This window comes from Miscanthus floridulus, unplaced genomic scaffold (genome assembly GCF_019320115.1).
Source record: "Miscanthus floridulus cultivar M001 unplaced genomic scaffold, ASM1932011v1 fs_855_2_3, whole genome shotgun sequence".
Taxonomy (NCBI): Eukaryota; Viridiplantae; Streptophyta; class Magnoliopsida; order Poales; family Poaceae; genus Miscanthus; species Miscanthus floridulus.
In genome coordinates, this window is record NW_027097352.1 from 22410 (window position 1) to 40000 (window position 17591).

Here is a 17591-nt window from a genome sequence, read left to right on the forward strand (position 1 = left end):
ACATTCACAGATGATTACTCCTGTTATGGCTACATTTATCCAATCAAAAAAAGAACAAAAGCATTGGGTAAATTTAAGATATTTAAGGAAGAAGTTAAAAACCAACACAATTTAAGATTAAGATAGTCAGGTCTGACCGTGGGGGGGGAGTACTACGGTCGGCATACCTCATATGGCCAAGTCTTGGACCTTTTGCAAGGTTTTTATAGGAGAATGGCATAGTAGCCCAGTATTCTACACCGGGCGAACCTCAGTAGAATGGAGTAGCTAAAAGACGCAATCGTACTCTGATGGATATGGTGCACAGTATGATAAGTTTACTCCACCTTACCATTGAGCCTGTAGATGGCGGCGTTAAAAACCGCCATTCATATTCTCAATAGAGTACCAAGTAAGTCGGTGTCCAAAACACCGTATGAGTTGTGGACAAGAGAAGTACCCTCACTAAACCACTTACGTGTGTGGGGAAGTCCTGTTGAGGCTAAAGTATTTAACTCAAATATTGGGAAGCTAGATCCCAAAACAGTAAGTTGCCATTTCATTGGCTACCCAGAAAAGTCAAAAGGTTTTCAATTCTACTGTCTAGACAGACATACAAAGTTTGTGGAAACGAGACATGCTGTCTTCCTAGAGGATGAAATGATGAGGGGGAGCATGGTAGCTCGAAAAATTAACCATGAAGAGAAGCGGGTGCATGCGCCCACTCCGATGATTCATGAGCCATTTTCTCACTATCTACTGTCGCCTGCACCGACAGTGCAAGATACTGTGATGCCAATATCTGTTGTTATTCCGCCTATGGCAACAATGAATGACGATGAGGAACCTGTTCTTCAGGATCCTGTACACCCTATTACCACACATGAGGGGGAGCAACAACAGCCTCAAACAGAAGATATGCCAAATATGGAGGCCCCAAGAAGGTCTCAAAGAGTTGGAAAATCAGCTATTCCTGCTGACTATGAGGTATACAACACTGAGGAATTTCAAATGGAGAATGATCCCACCTCATTTGAAGAAGCCATGAGAAGTGATTATTCATCAAAGTGGCTTGAGGCCATGGAAGATGAAATGAAATCTATGAATGCCAATAAAGTTTGGGACTTAGAAATAATTTCTAAATGAGCCAAAACAGTAGGTTGTAAATGGGTCTACAAAACAAAACTTGACTCTTAAGGGAATATAGAGAGATATAATGCGCGACTTGTGGCAAAAGGCTTTACGCAAAGAAAATGCATTGATTACAATGAGACCTTTTCTCTAGTCTCATGTAAGAATTCCTTCATAATCATAATGACATTAGTGGCACATTACGATTTAGAATTACATCAGATGGATATAAAAACATTTCTCAATGGGGAGTTGGAGGAAAATGTTTACATGGCACAACCTTCGTAATGACAACGCTTCGTTTGTTATGGAAGAAAAAGAACGAATGGGATGCCGCCTAAAGAAATCCATTTATGGATTAAAACAAGCTTCAAGACAGTGGTACTTGAAGTTTGATCAGACAATAAGTAATTTTGGTTTAAAGAGAATGTAGAGGACAATTGTGTCTATGCAAAGTTTAAGAATGGGAAGTTTATCTTCCTTGTCCTATATGTGGATGATATCTTACTTGCTAGTAGTGATGTTAGTCTACTACAGGCGACAAAGAAGTTTTTGTCCTCAAATTTTGATATGAAAGATCTTGATGTAGCTTCATTCGTTCTAGGGATCAAGATTCACCGAGATAAAAGTAAAGGGGTATTAGGACTGTCACAAAAGGCATACATAGAAAAGATCTTAAAGAAATTCAATATGCACAAATATAGTCCCTCACGGCCTCACCTGCTCCTATAGTCAAGGGTGACAGATATGGGGATTTTTAATGCTCCAGGAATCAGTATGAGATCAATCAAATAAAGACGGTTCCATATGCTTCAGCTGTCGAAAGCTTGCAATATGCTCAAGTATGTCCGTGCCTTGACTTGGCATTTGTTACCAGGTAACTTGACAGATTCTAGAGCAATCCTGGAACAGAACACTGAAAATTAGTAAAGAAAGTCTTGCGTTATTTACAAGGAACGAAAAGCCTCATGATGACGTATAGAAGATCAGATTCACTCCATATAGTAGGATATTCAGATTCTGATTATGCGGGAGATGATAGAAAATCCACGTCTAGATATGTATTCACTCTCGCAGGGGGAACTATTTCATGGAAAAGCTCAAAACAAACCGTCACTACATCGTCCACAATGTATGCCGAGTTTGTAGCGTGTTATGAGGCAACGGGACAGGTGAACTGGCTAAAGAAGTTCATACCCGGTTTGAAGGTGGTTGACGATATCTATAGACCACTTAAATTATACTGCGATAATAATCTAACAGTACAATATGCTCACAACAATAAGTCAAGTGGTGTTGCCAAACACATTGACATAAAATATTATGTTGTGAAAGATAAAGTCCGGGATTATGTCATAAGTCTTGAGCATATAAGTACCAAAAAGGTGCTCGCGGATTCGCTTACAAAAGACTTACCACCCAACGTGTTCAGAGAACATGTAGCCGGCATAGGTTTAAGGGAAAACCTATAATTCCTGGATAAAAGAAGGCCCAAAGTTAAGTATCTATTTCAAAACAGAGTGGTGTGTTGTAGTTGTTAAATCTATCGGCAATTGACCGTGACGATGAAGCATGCTCTATGCGCTAATCTGTAATAGAATGAACAAAAGTTAATGATATGAAATTGAAAGATGGTATGAGATCGAGGGAGAGATTGTTAGATTGATCTTTAATCCTAAACTGGGCCCAACGGCCCAGTTGGGCCTTTGATCCACGCCCTGATCGGGGGCGCCAAGCCCACTATGGCTGGAGGGCCCCTGTCACACTGCGTTATATATAGAGGTGAGGCTGATGGCTCTGAGTACAAGGTTCGCCTGAGCTGAGCTTCCCACCAAAACCTAAACCCTAAGTCCGATCAGAGAGGGACGCAGCCAGTGATGGGAAGCCACCAGCTGCGCCGCGCCGCTCCACCGACGTCGACGACTTCATTGACCTCTTCTCCGAACGTCGTTGTCCGTACGCAGACTTCACCGACGAACGAGATGACCATCTCCCTCTGCGGTGTCAGGTTCAACACGTTCTTCTTCTATTCCTCTCTGTCCCTCTACTCTCGATATCGCATTCACAATATAGAGAACCCGCTAGACCTAACCCTAGATGATCTTCTCGATCTTAACATCTGATTCTCTATCCGTCTATTAGAGACTTCGTGTATACCATCCCATTGGTACTCTTCATTAAATTCCACCGAGCAAGTCCCAGCCCTTACTCAAATCATGTATCAGATTGCTTTTGATGCCTTCCCACGATCTCTACTATCGTGCAAGTAATAATTACTCAAAACGCCTATAATCAGTAGGCACGTCCGTATCCCTAAATCTCTTCTTTATCTTCTAATATACCTGCCCTGCAGTACAAGCGAACCAACTGCAGTCTGCTCCCTGAAAGCCAATCATACAATTCTCCGAGCCCCTGATGACTGATGAGGCCACGCGCTACCCAATGTCTCCATTCATCTGTACCGCAAGTATAATCTTGCAATTCCAGCGGTAAATAGTTATATTATTTCCCTCCTTTTGTTGGATCGGAGCAGATCGAGTATGATTGTGAAATAACGATACCGGTAAGTTTTCTAGCCAAGAATATGGTTATCCATTTACTCCTTATTTGTTTGTTCACGGACTTTCACGAACCTCCAGTCCTATCAGTGTAACAATTCCTAATGATGTGGTCGCGATCAACTCTTTGGTCTGTGGCGTAGGCCGTGCTATATGCTTCAAAATTTCTATCAGTGCAGCTTTTTCTCTGGGATTTATTTATTTGACTTGATCACATCGATTTGTTTATCTGATCACACGCTTTTGTTTTTTTATGCTTGGGTATTTCACGTGATTAAGGATTAGTTCACCTCATATCTATATGCAGTATGGATACTGCTATGTTGCACTTTTTTTTTCTACTATAAAGCCACCTATATAAGTTAGCTAAGCTCATAGCTTATGGGTATGCCCATTAGGCTGCATTTGGTCACGATCATCTACAGATTAAATCATTGATTTCATATATCACCAATATTTCATCTATAGTGTTTCTCCATTAATCCCCTAAAGTTTGTGCATATGCAATTTTCATTAAATAACCTTTTAGTTCTTCCCTTCGTTCAATGAATGATCACCTAAACTAACTTCAAGTTCCCGCGGCAACGCGCGGGGAATTCATCTAGTCTATGTTAAAAGAAAACACACTTTGCACTATTACATTGAGAGGAGTCAACACTACTATCAAGTGAGTGAAATAAGGGCCATCCATGTGCAATTTTTCCAACCCTAAGTTGAATACTACAATGGATCCATTTCTTTCCCATGATATCTTCTCTTCAATATCCAAACCTCAAAACTTCACATTCTACCTTCCAACCAACTGCAACCTCATGCTTCGTCCCGTATCTTTTGCGGGTCTCGTCACTGGTCCTGTTCACTTGAACTTATCAGCCGTACCTTTTCAGCAAAATAATAGTATTTTTCTCTCACAACGAATCAGCATCAACATCGGCCGTTTTTTTCAGCCAGTCGAACATGGCCACTTAATCTATATACGCATTCCGCCAGTCACCCTAACCCCTTTTGATTTGATTACCATATCCCTACCTACTCATTGGCCATCCTCAATTGCCTGGCTAGCCTAGTGGCATGGCCTTCTCCTGTACATCCGCTTCTCTTTAAGTGTAAATCCTTACGGTCCAAAGCTTGCAAGAAATCCATTGGCACTGTAGAAATTATTATAATTCATTGATGAACATAAAATGTGCAGGTTAGTTTTAATTTAATTATAGGCTCTATAAAACAAAAAGTATTTCTAGTAAGAAAAATCCATGTAAGTTTAACTAGGTTACATAAAAATAATCAGGACATGAAAAAAATCAGAATTTTTAAAAATAAACATATATATATCATTAGAAATTCAGTTATACAGAAGTGTGCTGGGCCTGGGCCTACGACGTGCTGGATCAGAACAAAGCAGCATCCAGGTCTGCTCGGGGCCCATGGAAATTTCCATACAGCCCCGGACCCCCGCGTTTACCCCTGCGTCTCCACGGTTCTGCGGCTCTGCCTTTTCTTCGCTCTCACCCGGCCCCGGCGTGCGCGGCCGCCGCCACCCTAAGCCACGTCTTCGTCGGGCACTTCGGCAGGTATTCTTCGGGCCCCTTTGCCGGTGACGAGTACGCCCACCCCTTTTCTTTCCTTAATGCTGTGCGGAAACCGAGCAATCAAACCCTAACTTCAGCTATTTGTATGTATTCGGATCTGATCTAATTACAAGTGTATACATGTATTGTGCCTACAAATTTTGATTTTATTTTGAAAATATTATTGGGTGTACATGTCTTTAGATCCGCGCCTTGGCAGTTGGCACGGGTTAAGTCTGTATTTGGTCTTGGTGGCTAATTAGCCAACTACACACAGCAGTCACACCATGGCAGCAAACCCTGTGTGGATGGTCAGTAAGCCCACCTATATTAACTCGTGTTGTGCCAATCGAAGGGGTTACTCTGCCTAGTGTGTTTCCTTCTCTGACACACCAACTCACAACTCGGCGTGAACCAACTAATTTTATAGTTTCTTGTAGATCAATCGGCAAATGTTTTCCTCGCAAAAGAAAAAAAAAAGAGATGCTGAAATTTAGTGCCTGTAGTGTTCTTCTGGATTTGATGCAAAAGGACTATTCTGGTTTTGATGTTCCATAACGTCTTCGTGTTTTATCTTGAGGTTTATGGGTAGAGAGAGAAGCATGGTGCCTTATTACTAGGTTGCATATTTTCAGTTGTGCAACTGGTAGTAGGTTCACCTAGATATGGTTTTCACGGCTATGTATTGTATAATGGGCTGATGGGTGGAGCGGCTAATTGGCCCTTTAGGCTGTAGTTGCAGACAGTGCTGCCTTATTGCATACTGTGACTGTACCTCTAGCCGTCTCTCTATAAGTTTGTTTACAGAAGAATCTCTAAACAGTTAAGGGGTACCATTAAACTGCTCTTTCTTTTCAGCTCATCACTAGTAATTATTTTTGCTATTAATCTAAGATATCCTCAGTCCTAACTTTAATCAAGTACTGTTGGTATCATGCTATGCCCATCTTTGAAAAATAAGGAGGGACTATATGTTTCACCATTCTTGCATACACTAGTCCATTTCACAGTTTTTATGCCTTGACAATGAAAAGGAGAGCATCTTTTGGTGCACGATTTTCTACTTTTGTGTCTTAACAATGAAAATGAGCATCTGTTGGTGCAGTATGTTTCAATGCTACGTTTCTTCTTAGCACCAGTGTTCAATTGTGCCTAGACATTCTATGACCTGCCAGTGTTGAGTGGACATAATATCTCCAGACAGACAACGATATGATGTCCTATTTTCGATCAATACTGAATATTTGACTAGGTAATCCACAGCCTAGCTGTCTTGATGTCATCTGTGGTTACAGATATATGGTGTGGTTAGTATCTTGCTCAGAAAGACGTCCAAAACAGACTATCTCATCCTGGAGTCAATTGGTTCAATTAATGGCATGTCTCTATAACCTTGTGGCTTTCATACTTTTACTCATGATGGTTGATTGGAATATGCATTTTTGCTTATTCTAAATTTGAGAAATACTCTAATCATTAGGATATAGTACCAATGTGACTCTTAATTCCTGAAAGCCCAGTCCTTACTTGTATGATTGTATTGCACTCTGTCAAGCCCCATTGAGAAACATATTTTTTAAAACAAGTCACTTAGGGTGTTTAAAGTGAGTTCAGTTCCCTTTGGGGGTACTGCATGTTTGGCATTTTTCTGTGAGTTTCTTTTGGGTGATGTAGCTTTCATACTTTTACCCGTGATGTTGATTGGAATATGCATTTTTGCTTATTCTAAATTTAAGAAATACTCCAATTGTTAGGATACACTACCAATGTGACTCCTGAAAGCCTAGTTCGTACTTGTATGATTGTATTGCACTCTGCCAAACCCCATTGAGAAATAGTTTTTTAAACAAGTCACTTAGGCTGTGTGAAGCGAGTTAAGTTTCCTTTGGGGGTACTGCATGTTTTTTGTATGTGTTTCTTTTGGGCGATGAACTGATTTTTCTCGTGCTATGGCTTACATCTGTTTGCTTCATTTGCAGTTTTTCGTGACAATGTCTGGTCATACCCAACCTGAAGGACCACACCAACTTGATTCAAAACGTGCTGTGAATTCATGCCGAAAGAATGTACCTGGTACATCGTTCGTCTCAGATTTGAGAGATCACATCCACGAGTTCATCAACGCCTCTGCAGATGAACACCGGACATGCTTCACAAAGACTATCAAGAGGATGTTCGAGATGTCAAAGATTGTCACTGAGAGATCCTCTGAAGCTGAGGAAGCTGGATCTGAAAGTGTCTTGCCACTTCAGACCACAGTGTCGCGGTAGAAGTGTCTACACTTTATATTGTCTCCAGTAGAAATAGGATAAAATGTTAATAACTAACTACGGGCTCAGGTGAGAAAGTAGATTATCAGTAACCATGATTATCTTGTGTAGATAACACTTATCCACACTTTTGACTGATTTAAGATGTCCAGCTACATGAGGCATTTCTGTAACAACTCACCTGTGCAAAAATAGACCAAAAAGAAGAGGCTCATCTTTTCCACAATTTGTGTGCAAAAACTAGTATAGCTTACAGGTTTCTTTCTCCTCCGGCTGGGTCATACTACGTACACCTCTTTTTCATTGTCCTTATCTTTTTGGTAGGTGTTGGATGAAGCTGAAAATATTAGGTTAGACTAGCAGGAGTCTTGCTAGAGAGCTGTACCAGGGTCTAAACTAGTAGAAGTCTTGCTGAAGAGCCGTACTAAACTAGCATACCATAGGGCCTAAACTGGCATTGAGTCCTGCTGGAGTGCTGGTAGAGCGAGCTGAGAGCCTGAGACTGCCCTGGCTGGGCCCATACGACCGCCTTTGGCGACGACGAATGCCCTAGCCCGAGGACGTGCCCAATCTCGACAGTTGAGTGCGCCATTTCCGTGTTCCATGTCAACCGCCCACCGCTCTGCGGTGGTGGAAGCGTGGAGCCGCCCGTTGTTCTTCGGAGAGAGAGCGTGGCCGAGATGGCTGCCGGTGTGTGGGCTCTTCTTCTAGCATGGGATATTGGGATGTGCAACTAAAACGGTTATGGCAGAGGAGCAGTTTTGTTAATGAGTCCAACAGATTAAACTGAACGTTTTTTATATAGAAGCCAGCTAGCTAGTTGATTCGGTAGTCAAACTAGTCTCGATTTATGTAACATCCCAGATGTTAAATGCCATTAAAAGTTTGATCATGAGTATCATCATGCATAGTCATCTAGTATTAAGTCACTAATGCATTTCATGTTTAAGTTATAGACATGATAAAGTTGGTTGTGATATGCTTCAAGTGATACATGAAATGTTTATAAACATCATTTAATGTTCTTTGTGAATTTGTATATATGTAAATTTGCTTAAACAATTAAAATTTGAGTAAAATGCATCCATGGTCCTTAAATTATTACCGCCTTCCCATCTAGGTCCTCAAACTAAAAAAGCTACTATTTGGGTCCCTGAACTATTGTCGTCATACACCAATGGTCCAAGACCTGCCACGTCCGCACACAGCATCCAAAGTGGCGGTGCCACAGTGGCAGCTCGACGACGTGACCATGCTATCTTCTAAAAAAACCTGCCTCCTCCTCCGTCTGTTGCTCCCTCTACGTGTAGCCGTGTCACTGTGCATATACACGTACACGTGCCCCGGCAACGCACGAGCGTATGTACGTGTACGTTTAGGGCGCGGGACGACGTACACTTCATGTTTATTAGCAGCTCCATTGCATGAATTGCGGCGCACCGGTACGGCACGTACAAACACCACACACAACACACATCACACACGGCAAGCAGCATGTGTGGTGTAAAATATACGACGCATGGCATGCCAGGCCGAGGAGAGACTGGCATGCAAACCAATCGAAGCCAGTAGCCTAAAACAGTCGGAACCCCACACCAAAGCAGGGTGGTGCTTCAGCCAAGAACTGCTCGTGTCCACAGCCACGACGACAGGGTCGAACACCTCTTCCGCGATGACCACCTCGCCGTCACAGTCGATCACCATGTCTCGACGAGCACCTCACCGTCCAGCGCATCATGCCATCGTCAGCTATGCGCCGCGCCGCCAGGCCGACGTGCAGGACCTTGGTGTTGAGCCTGACAACGTCGTTCATGAGCCCGAACGCATCACAGAAGTCCCTGATGTACCTGAGGTACTCGCCGTGACCCAGGTACCGGTGGCGGCGGGTGTTTCAACCAAGGCGGAGCCAATGGCTACTAACCAGGCATACCCGGTCACTCCTTGTTTCTCCAAGAAGAATCGGAACGTGAAGTCCCGATGCGAGTGCCCTTGCGCTCCTTGCTCAACGCCGGGATGGAGTCGGAACTCGGAAGTCGGAGAAGCCCATATGCTATCCCTAGGCGCGTTGAGGCGGAGACGCCGCTATGTGCACGCCGGCATCGCCGACACCGAGAGGATCGCTGGCGTCGGTCTTCGGGTTGTATAGCCAATGCCCGCTGCTGCCGCTCTGCTCCATGACCGTGGCCCTCGCGGGCGGATACCAGCCCGGAGACGCCGGCGCCGACCACGCTTCCATGGTTGCGGCCCTGCAAGGGCGACAGCCTCATCCTCTCAGCCACCACCCACTCACTCCACCCCCCTCTTCCCGGTGACGTGATCGTCAGCCATGGCCAACAGAGTCGCCGTCGCCAGCGTCATCGCCGCGGTGGGCATCGTGGCCGTGATCGGCACCATCGCCGCGGTGACCAGCACCAACAAGGTGGACGACAATGACGCCGCCGGCATGTACTCTAGCGTGAAGCTTTCCACGGTGTGCGCGTCCACACTGTACCCGCAGAAGTGCGAGCAGAGCCTGAAGCCCGTCGTGAACGACACCTCCGACCCGGAGGACGTCCTCAAGGCCGCACTCAACGTGGCGCTGGACGAGGTCGCCGCCGCCTTCCAGCGATCCGCGCACATCGGCAAGGGCGCCACGGACAACCTCACCAGGAATGCCATGGACGTGTGCAAGAAGCTCCTCGACGACTCCACCGAGGACCTTAGGGCCATGGCGAGGCTCAAGCCCGAGGACGTGGTGCGCCACATCAAGGACCTCCGGGTCTGGGTCTCCGGCGTCATGACCTACGTCTACACCTGCGCCGCCGGAGGAAGCCAAAGCTCTGAACGCCACCCTGGCGGGTGCGGGGCACGGCCGCCGGCTTCTTGGCTGGCAGATGGGCGAGGCCGAGGAGGTGACCAACGGCGGCCGTGGGCTTCTGTCCGTCGATGACAAGCTGGGCGAGATCGCGGACGTGGCCCACGGCGCAAACGGCCGGCGCCTGCTTAGCACCTTGTGGTCTCAGATAACCAGCGCCCAGGGAGAGGACGTCCTCGCCCGCTAGAAAAAGCTGGGCATGTCGCCCGACGACGAGACCGATCACGCTGCCCGGCGCAACCTTCTGTCGACCGAGCTCGAGAGCATCGCCAGCACGTCCGCCAAGGCAAACCGCCAGCTTCTCGCGGCGGAGGAGCTCCCCGACGAGCTAGCCGGCAAGCGTGAGCTGCAGTCCCGGACGCTCATGGGGATCGACGAGGCGGCCACCGAGGCCAAGCGCCAACTTGATGAGGCAACGATGGAGGACACCATGTCCGGCGGCCATCCTGAGCACAGGGTACTGACCATGGGAGTGAGTAAGAGTACGTGGCAGGGTTTGTTTTAGAAGGTAGTATGGCCACGTCGTCCAGCTGTCACTCTGGCACTGCCACGTTAGATGTTAGTGCTGACATGGCAGGTTTTAGACCATTGGTGCACGGTGACAATAGTTCAGGGACCCAGATAGTCGCTTTTTTAGTTTGAGGACCCAGATGGAAAACCCCAAAAAGTTTAAGGACTCTGGGTGCATTTTACTCTTAAAATTTTTTGAAAATAAACTTTGTAGTTTAAAATGTGCTCTTTAATAAAGGGCGTACCCAGTGCAGAGAGCTCCCGCTCTGTGCGGAGTCTGGGGAATGGTGTCAGTGGCAAGCCTTACCCTCGCCTGTGCAATGCGAGGAGACTGCGACTCGAATCCGGGACCTTCCGGTCACAAGCGGTAAGACTCTACCACTTGCACCAGGCCCGCCCTTCAAAATGTGCTTTTTAATAGAGAACAAAAAGGTTTTGGAGTTTCCAAGTCAAGCATGTTTGAATCTGAGCTCAAAGATTGGATTCTATAACTAATTTTCATCCTTAAGTCATTTTTGCCGAAGTGCTTGTTATTAGTTATAAAGTTCAATGTTTGGGAGTTTCTTAAAGCAATTTTTATAAATAAAAGTTATCCAATTTTTGTTCCATTGATTGGTAGTATGCTTGAGATATGTTTATGATCAATTGGTTGTATTGCTTGATCACTGTTTACGGCCTGTTCGTTTGTTGGTTTCAGCCAGGGCTTATCAGTCAGTCAACGGTGTTTTCCTCTCACAACAAACCAACACCAGCTGGGCGTATCAGCCCAGAAACCAACCAGCGAACAGACCGTTAGTCTCTAATTAATTACCTGAAAAGGTGTAATCAAAACTGTTCTCAAACCCCTGAAATTGAATGCAGTTTCAGTTTCAAAGTTCAAATTTTGGTGAATTATCAAATGAATTTTCATGAATAAAATTTGTCCAACTTTGATTTCATTAATTGGGGTGATGCTTGAGCTTTGATAATATGTAGTTGGATGAGATGTTTGATTAGTGGTTGTTCACTAATTAAATCCCAAGGAAGCTTAACCCAAAACTGTTTTCCGACACTGAAACTAAATTCAGTTCCAGTTTGAAAAGCTTGTTTTCAAAATTCCTTATCTCTTAAATCCTTGCTTTTCTGCTCTTACTTCTTTAATCAAAATTGAAGATCAGGGATAGATGAACAACTTCTGTTAGTGAAGATCGTCGAGTTTCTATTTGGATTTGTGAGAAAAGGGGCGAGGAAATGGCGCTGACAGGTCGCTACAGTACCTCGACGGCAGCAGCATCGCTGCTTGCCGCCGACCGTATGCGCCGCCGTCCGCCCGCGTGACACGCACCTGCTTCGCGTTGGCACGCCTAAGCTGCTGCTGGTTCGCCTAGAAGTCGCGTCCGCACCGTTTTAAGCCACACCGGTCGCCACTCCTCTCTTTCCCTCTCATCTCCGCCGCCGTGCTCCTCGGTTCACCGACGGAATTCATCGTCGTCGATCCATCCGGGCCAAATTCCTTTCACGTACAGCTCCGCCCCATACTCGCGCTTCTCACCAACCCGCTCGCTCCACCTATTTCCGCCGCAATCGTCCTCGGCGTCAGTTGCCACCGCGGCGACCCGCCATGGGCACCGCGCACCACCTCGCCGTGGCCAGCCGTCACTGGCTGCTCACTCGCTCCCTTCCTTTGTGTTTAAGCTTACTTGAGACGCTGAGATACTCATAGACTTATTATTTTTATCTCTACCATGTAGTACGCGCCGGAACGCTTCGTCGCCGTCGGGTCGCGCCGCCGCGTTCGCCCTCAGCGCCGGCAACCGCCCCTGCGTCGTCTACCCTTCAACCGCGAGCGTCCTCGAGTCACGGTGAGCATCCTTAGGCTTCAACGAGTCCTATATAGGTCCTCCTACCACCGTAGCGGCCGCTCTGCCGTCGAGCCGCCGCACCTTGCGCCACCGTACCGCCATGGTCGCGGCCAAGCATGCTGCGAACCCAAAATCGATCAACTGCCACCCTAGATAGGACCGTGTGGTTACCCTGAGCACGTAGGTGGTGATCTCGTCGTCGGCGACCTTGCCGCCGGTGAGAACCCGCCGGTCAGCGCGGGGGTCTCGCCGACGTTGACTGGGGCCCATCTGTCAGTGACCGTGGGTCGAGGGGGGATGAGTAAGAAAGGTTTTTCGTCGGTTTTGTTTTTTCAGAAAATATAAACATGTGCTATTTCTTATAAAATGCATAACTAATTATTGGAGTGTGATAAAATTTTGAAAATTTTTTGTGTAGCTTTGTCATGAGATGCTCTACCATGAAAAAAATATGAATTGGTCATTTTCAGTAGTTTTGTTATGCTTAAAAATTATCTTTTTTAATTATTAAATAGACCTTGCATAATTTTTATAGGCTAAAATAATAATCCTTTAATCATGAAACTTTTTGTGTATGCTTTACATGTTTATACCTGCCTTCACAAAAAGTTTGGCACTGTTTTGAATTAATTGACTTGGTTAATTACTTTAAGTGTTTTTAAATGCCTTTTCCATGATTAATAAATATTAAAATGAATTAGGAAAATACTTCAATGACTTTGGTGCATTTTGATCATTGTTTGTGGACCTTGGAACATCCAAACCCCTGCTATTCCTCGGCTACTTGATTACTTTCATGATTTGATTGTAATCCACTTGTTGGTTAATAATTAAAATGATTTACTCAATTACTTAGTTACTAAATGCATGTGTATAAGTCATGTGATGTTGCCTTGATTACCCTTATGGTGAGTAGTTATGTTAATAGTGGTTGATGATCCATGAAGTTAATTACTCATACATAATCTTGATAGGAGATTAGAGAAGCACTTGGTTGCACTTGTATGTTGAAATGGCTGCATGAGCAGTTCCTGCTAAGTGGATGTTTTCATAATGATAATCATGTTTTATGTGAATGTGTTGAATATAAAAGTTGTAGATAACTCCCATATATTGATTTTCCTAGAATTTCATGATTTGAGGCCTACTGGTTTAAGAGTCATAGATTTTAAAATTTCCCTGTCTCTTTCTGATTACTTTTCTAAATAGATCTGGTAGATGATGCTTAATGGCTTAGTTAACCTTTGAATCACCTTTTGGTAGCAACTAAGAAGTTTTAGTAATTTTTATAATATTTCCAAAATGTTAAGGATCACAACTTTTGGTAATCTAGAACTCTAGTTATAGCTGTTCTAAGTTCAATGCCAGATTCTGTCCAAATCTGGGTAGAGTTGTTTCCTTGTATTGTTTGACCCTATTAACTATGGAATCAGCTCTTGATGATAATAATAAAGTTGTAGGTAGTTTCTTAATCTTTTCATAAAGTCTAGGATTGCCCTTGTAGGATCTCTATACTTTCAGTTTTAATCGATAGAAGTGACTGCTATGCTGCTGTCCTGAATTTGTGGTACATAGAGTTGATTGTTTTAGCTTATTCTTGACTAAGTGGGGATAAGTATAGCTTAAGGCTTCATTAGTGTAGGGGACCATGACGCCTAAGAGGGGGGATGAATTAGGCAACTTAAAACTCTAACTTAAACTATGGCCTCTTTTTCTATTCTTAGCAAAACCTATGCAAAAGATAAACTATCTAAATATGCAACTACGGTTTTGCTAGTGTGTTGCTATCTCTACCGCAAAAGAAGTTATGCAAATAATATAAATACGGAAGCTAAAGAGTAAGGTAGAGATATGCAAACTCTCATCGACGACTCCGGTATTTTTACTGAGGTATCGAGAAGCGCACAAGCTTGCCCCTAGCCCTCGTTAGAGTCCCTCACAAGGGCCAAGCTCTCGGTCGGGTAACTCCGTGGATAGCCTCGGGCCTTCCCCATACGCAAGTGGGTCTCTAGTGTGCCTTCCGGCAAGCCTCTCTCGGACTGCTTCCCACCGTCTTCACTATCAAGCTTTCGGCCGAACCACCGTGGGTCTTGTTCCCTTCGGTACACGGTTGCGGCCACACCATAAACGTGGTTGGTGTGATCTCACAAGACTACAAGCCCCTCTGATGTACAACAATAGTGCGCGCAAGCACCGAGTGATAAGAGGTGTGCAAACCTTACTAAACACTAGACCTAAACCTAGAGTAAGCGCATAAGCAGTGGTCTAATCAACCTAAACACTTTACAAAAGCACCTACGCTAATCACCTAATGAATCACTAAGCACTATATAAGTGGAGATCACTAAAATGGTGTATCAACATCATTGATATGTTTTCCTTAGCTCTCCACACTCAAATGGCCTGTTGGGGGGCTATTTATAAGCTCCACTAAGAAAGTAGTCGTTGGGGGCGAAACCTAGCTTTCTGCTACTGACCGGACGCTGCTTTCGTCCTGACCGGACACGTTCGGTCATCACGACCGTTGGAGCGCGCGCGTTGATCGGACTTTGCGCTGAGTCCGATCATTGTTGATCGGATGCGTCCGATCGCACTGGCGCCGCTCTAGAACCTCTTTGGACTCGATCGGACGATGCAGTTTCTGCGTCCGGTCATCCAGTGCCGCTGCATCCGGTCATGCTGAAAATATTGTCGTGGTGATAAACAGTGCCATCGGTACGTCCGGTCATGTGTTTTTTCAGCGTCCAGTCGCCTGCTGACGCTTGCCACAGTCTCCGACTGTCGATCGGACACGTCCGGTCGCTATAAGGGCCGTGTTCGGTCACCTCTGTCGAGCTGGTTTTTTTCGCGATCTTGTGTCCGGCTTGGTTCCCATCTTTGTGCTTGGACTACGCTTGATATCTTGGGTCTTCTCTTGTGCTCCTGGGGTCTTGCTTAAGGGGTTGATCATCGGATCATCATGTCGCCTTTGTTCAAGTCACGTCTTGCACCCTATTGAACTACAAAACAAACACTTGCAAATTCATTAGTCCAATTTTGTTGTGTTGGTCATCAAACACCAAAATCCAAAGTAAATGGGTCTAGGGTCCATTTTCCTTACAATTAGTGTTAATTTAGTACACTTATGACATCTTGTGATCCTGCTATTAATTTGAGCATGTCATCAGCTTATAATAAGTCATGTTGCATAATGCTTTGAAATGATTATTATATATATAGTTATAGGACTTTGATTATGTTTCTTATCACTAGATGCACATGAGGTGTTTAACATAAAAGTAGAACCTTTACTTACTTCTAATCTGCTGGTTGAGTGAAGTGTTTGTATATGTTAAACTTGATGTGCTTTGCTATCGTAACAAGGTAGGTTTGTATAATGTTTAGTTAGATACCTTGTTTCTAGTGCCTCAAGTCAAATGATGTGATCTTGCCCTTGTCTTGCTTAGCTTTTGTAATATGGTAAGTATTGCTTTTGGGGTAAAGCACGTGATTGACTTGTAATCAAATAATTAGAATTCTTTGAGAATAATAACCCTAGTTCTTAGCGAAGGAAAGTTGTACTCAAAATAATTAACTTTGTTTAAGTTCTGCTATGCACTTGTGTCTTTCATCATGCATCATGACATGCATTCCATCATGTTAAGCAAGCATCATTTATTACGTGTAGTGCACAAGAGTGAGAAGGTTCGTGTTGATCAAGTTTCGGAGAAGGTTCATCCACTAGTGGTGTTGATGCCAAGCTAATCTCACCCCTATGATCCTCTGTGCAATCTAACCTTCTCTGCAACGCAGGCAAGCCTCCGAGCATACAACCCTTCTCTAGTATTTACAAATCCTTATTATACATTAAGTCTTGTGAGATGTGCATTAAGTATTAGGAGTTGGTTGAATATTGTTGTTGCATGATTACCTTGATACATAGGTATACTTAGTTCTACCCTGTTAGAATGAATAGGTCATTACCTCCAATGCTTAGTAATGCTTAGACATCAATAGAAGTCGAATGATGGTTTCATTGTTCGAGAGAAACATGTTTACCTTGCTCTTCTCAACTCTGTTATGGGTTGTGAAATACCATGGTTATGATAATGTTAAATTAAGACCGGGCGGCTAGCTTGCATCGAGAATGGAGTCTCCATGTAGTGCTCCGCCTATGTCGGTTAAGGACCGATCGTTGTTGGCCCTTGGATCAAGATTTTTGCAAGTACTGGCCACATACTCCGGTAAGCCTAATACCTTGGCTATTCCATTATGAGAAAGGACAACCACGCACTGGGTGTGGAGAGATGGCGAGAGTAGCGTGTACCCACCCTACGTAAACATCAGGGATGGCGTACGGCGGTGGAGTCTGTGCTCTCAGGGTGGCGCGAATCCGTTCTTATTTTGGAGGATCCGAGGTGAGCGTTGATATATGTAAGTCTAGGACTTGCATATGTCGTGTGGTAAGGAAACCTCAGCTGACCCTAATCGATTCGAATCGTCGTTTGCTCTACGATAACTGGAGACTTGATCCTCGCATCATCATCGCAGATTAATCAAGGGAAACCTGGTTACTTATGGTTATGAGATAAGATGAGATGAGAAGTGATTGATTTAGAACAGGTGCAAACTGGATACCGATAAAGATTTAATACGAAGCTAAAATATTGAAAGTAAGGATCCACTCATAGTAAGCTTTTTTGCAAAAGTTATTCTTGCTTCAAAACTTTCTTTTAAGCCTATATACCCTTGGAGTCTTTCTTTAGTCGGGTAAGACTTGTTGAGTACCCTCAAATACTCAGGGTTTGTTAACCCATGTTGCAGGTTCTGACTCGTGTTGCTAATCGAGGTCATATCGGTGGGTTCGACATGATCTAGCTGTCTCTTCTACCTTAGATGCT

General features: G+C 44.5%; 1 protein-coding gene and 1 long non-coding RNA gene across 3 annotated transcripts; both read left to right on the forward strand.

The window, feature by feature from the left end:
• Nucleotides 1-5119: 5119 nt before the first annotated feature.
• On the forward strand, nucleotides 5120-7732 carry LOC136533320 (uncharacterized). 2 transcript variants are annotated; one of them, XM_066525879.1, is made up of 3 exons: nucleotides 5154-5239; nucleotides 6532-6613; nucleotides 7216-7732. In XM_066525879.1, the coding sequence occupies exons 2-3, from the start codon at nucleotides 6536-6538 to the stop codon at nucleotides 7504-7506; spliced, it is 369 nt and encodes a 122-aa protein (XP_066381976.1). In that variant the 5' UTR covers nucleotides 5154-5239; nucleotides 6532-6535; the 3' UTR covers nucleotides 7507-7732. The 2 variants fall into 2 exon arrangements, with proteins under 2 accessions (XP_066381977.1, XP_066381976.1); XM_066525880.1 differs by lacking the exon at nucleotides 6532-6613 and having other exon boundaries at nucleotides 5120-5239.
• A 4521-nt stretch (nucleotides 7733-12253) lies between these two features.
• LOC136533319 (uncharacterized) lies at nucleotides 12254-16516 on the forward strand. Its single transcript, XR_010778440.1, has 3 exons — nucleotides 12254-12369; nucleotides 12601-12711; nucleotides 16379-16516. It is a non-coding gene; the product is annotated as an uncharacterized lncRNA (long non-coding RNA).
• The last annotated feature ends 1075 nt before the right edge of the window (nucleotides 16517-17591 follow it).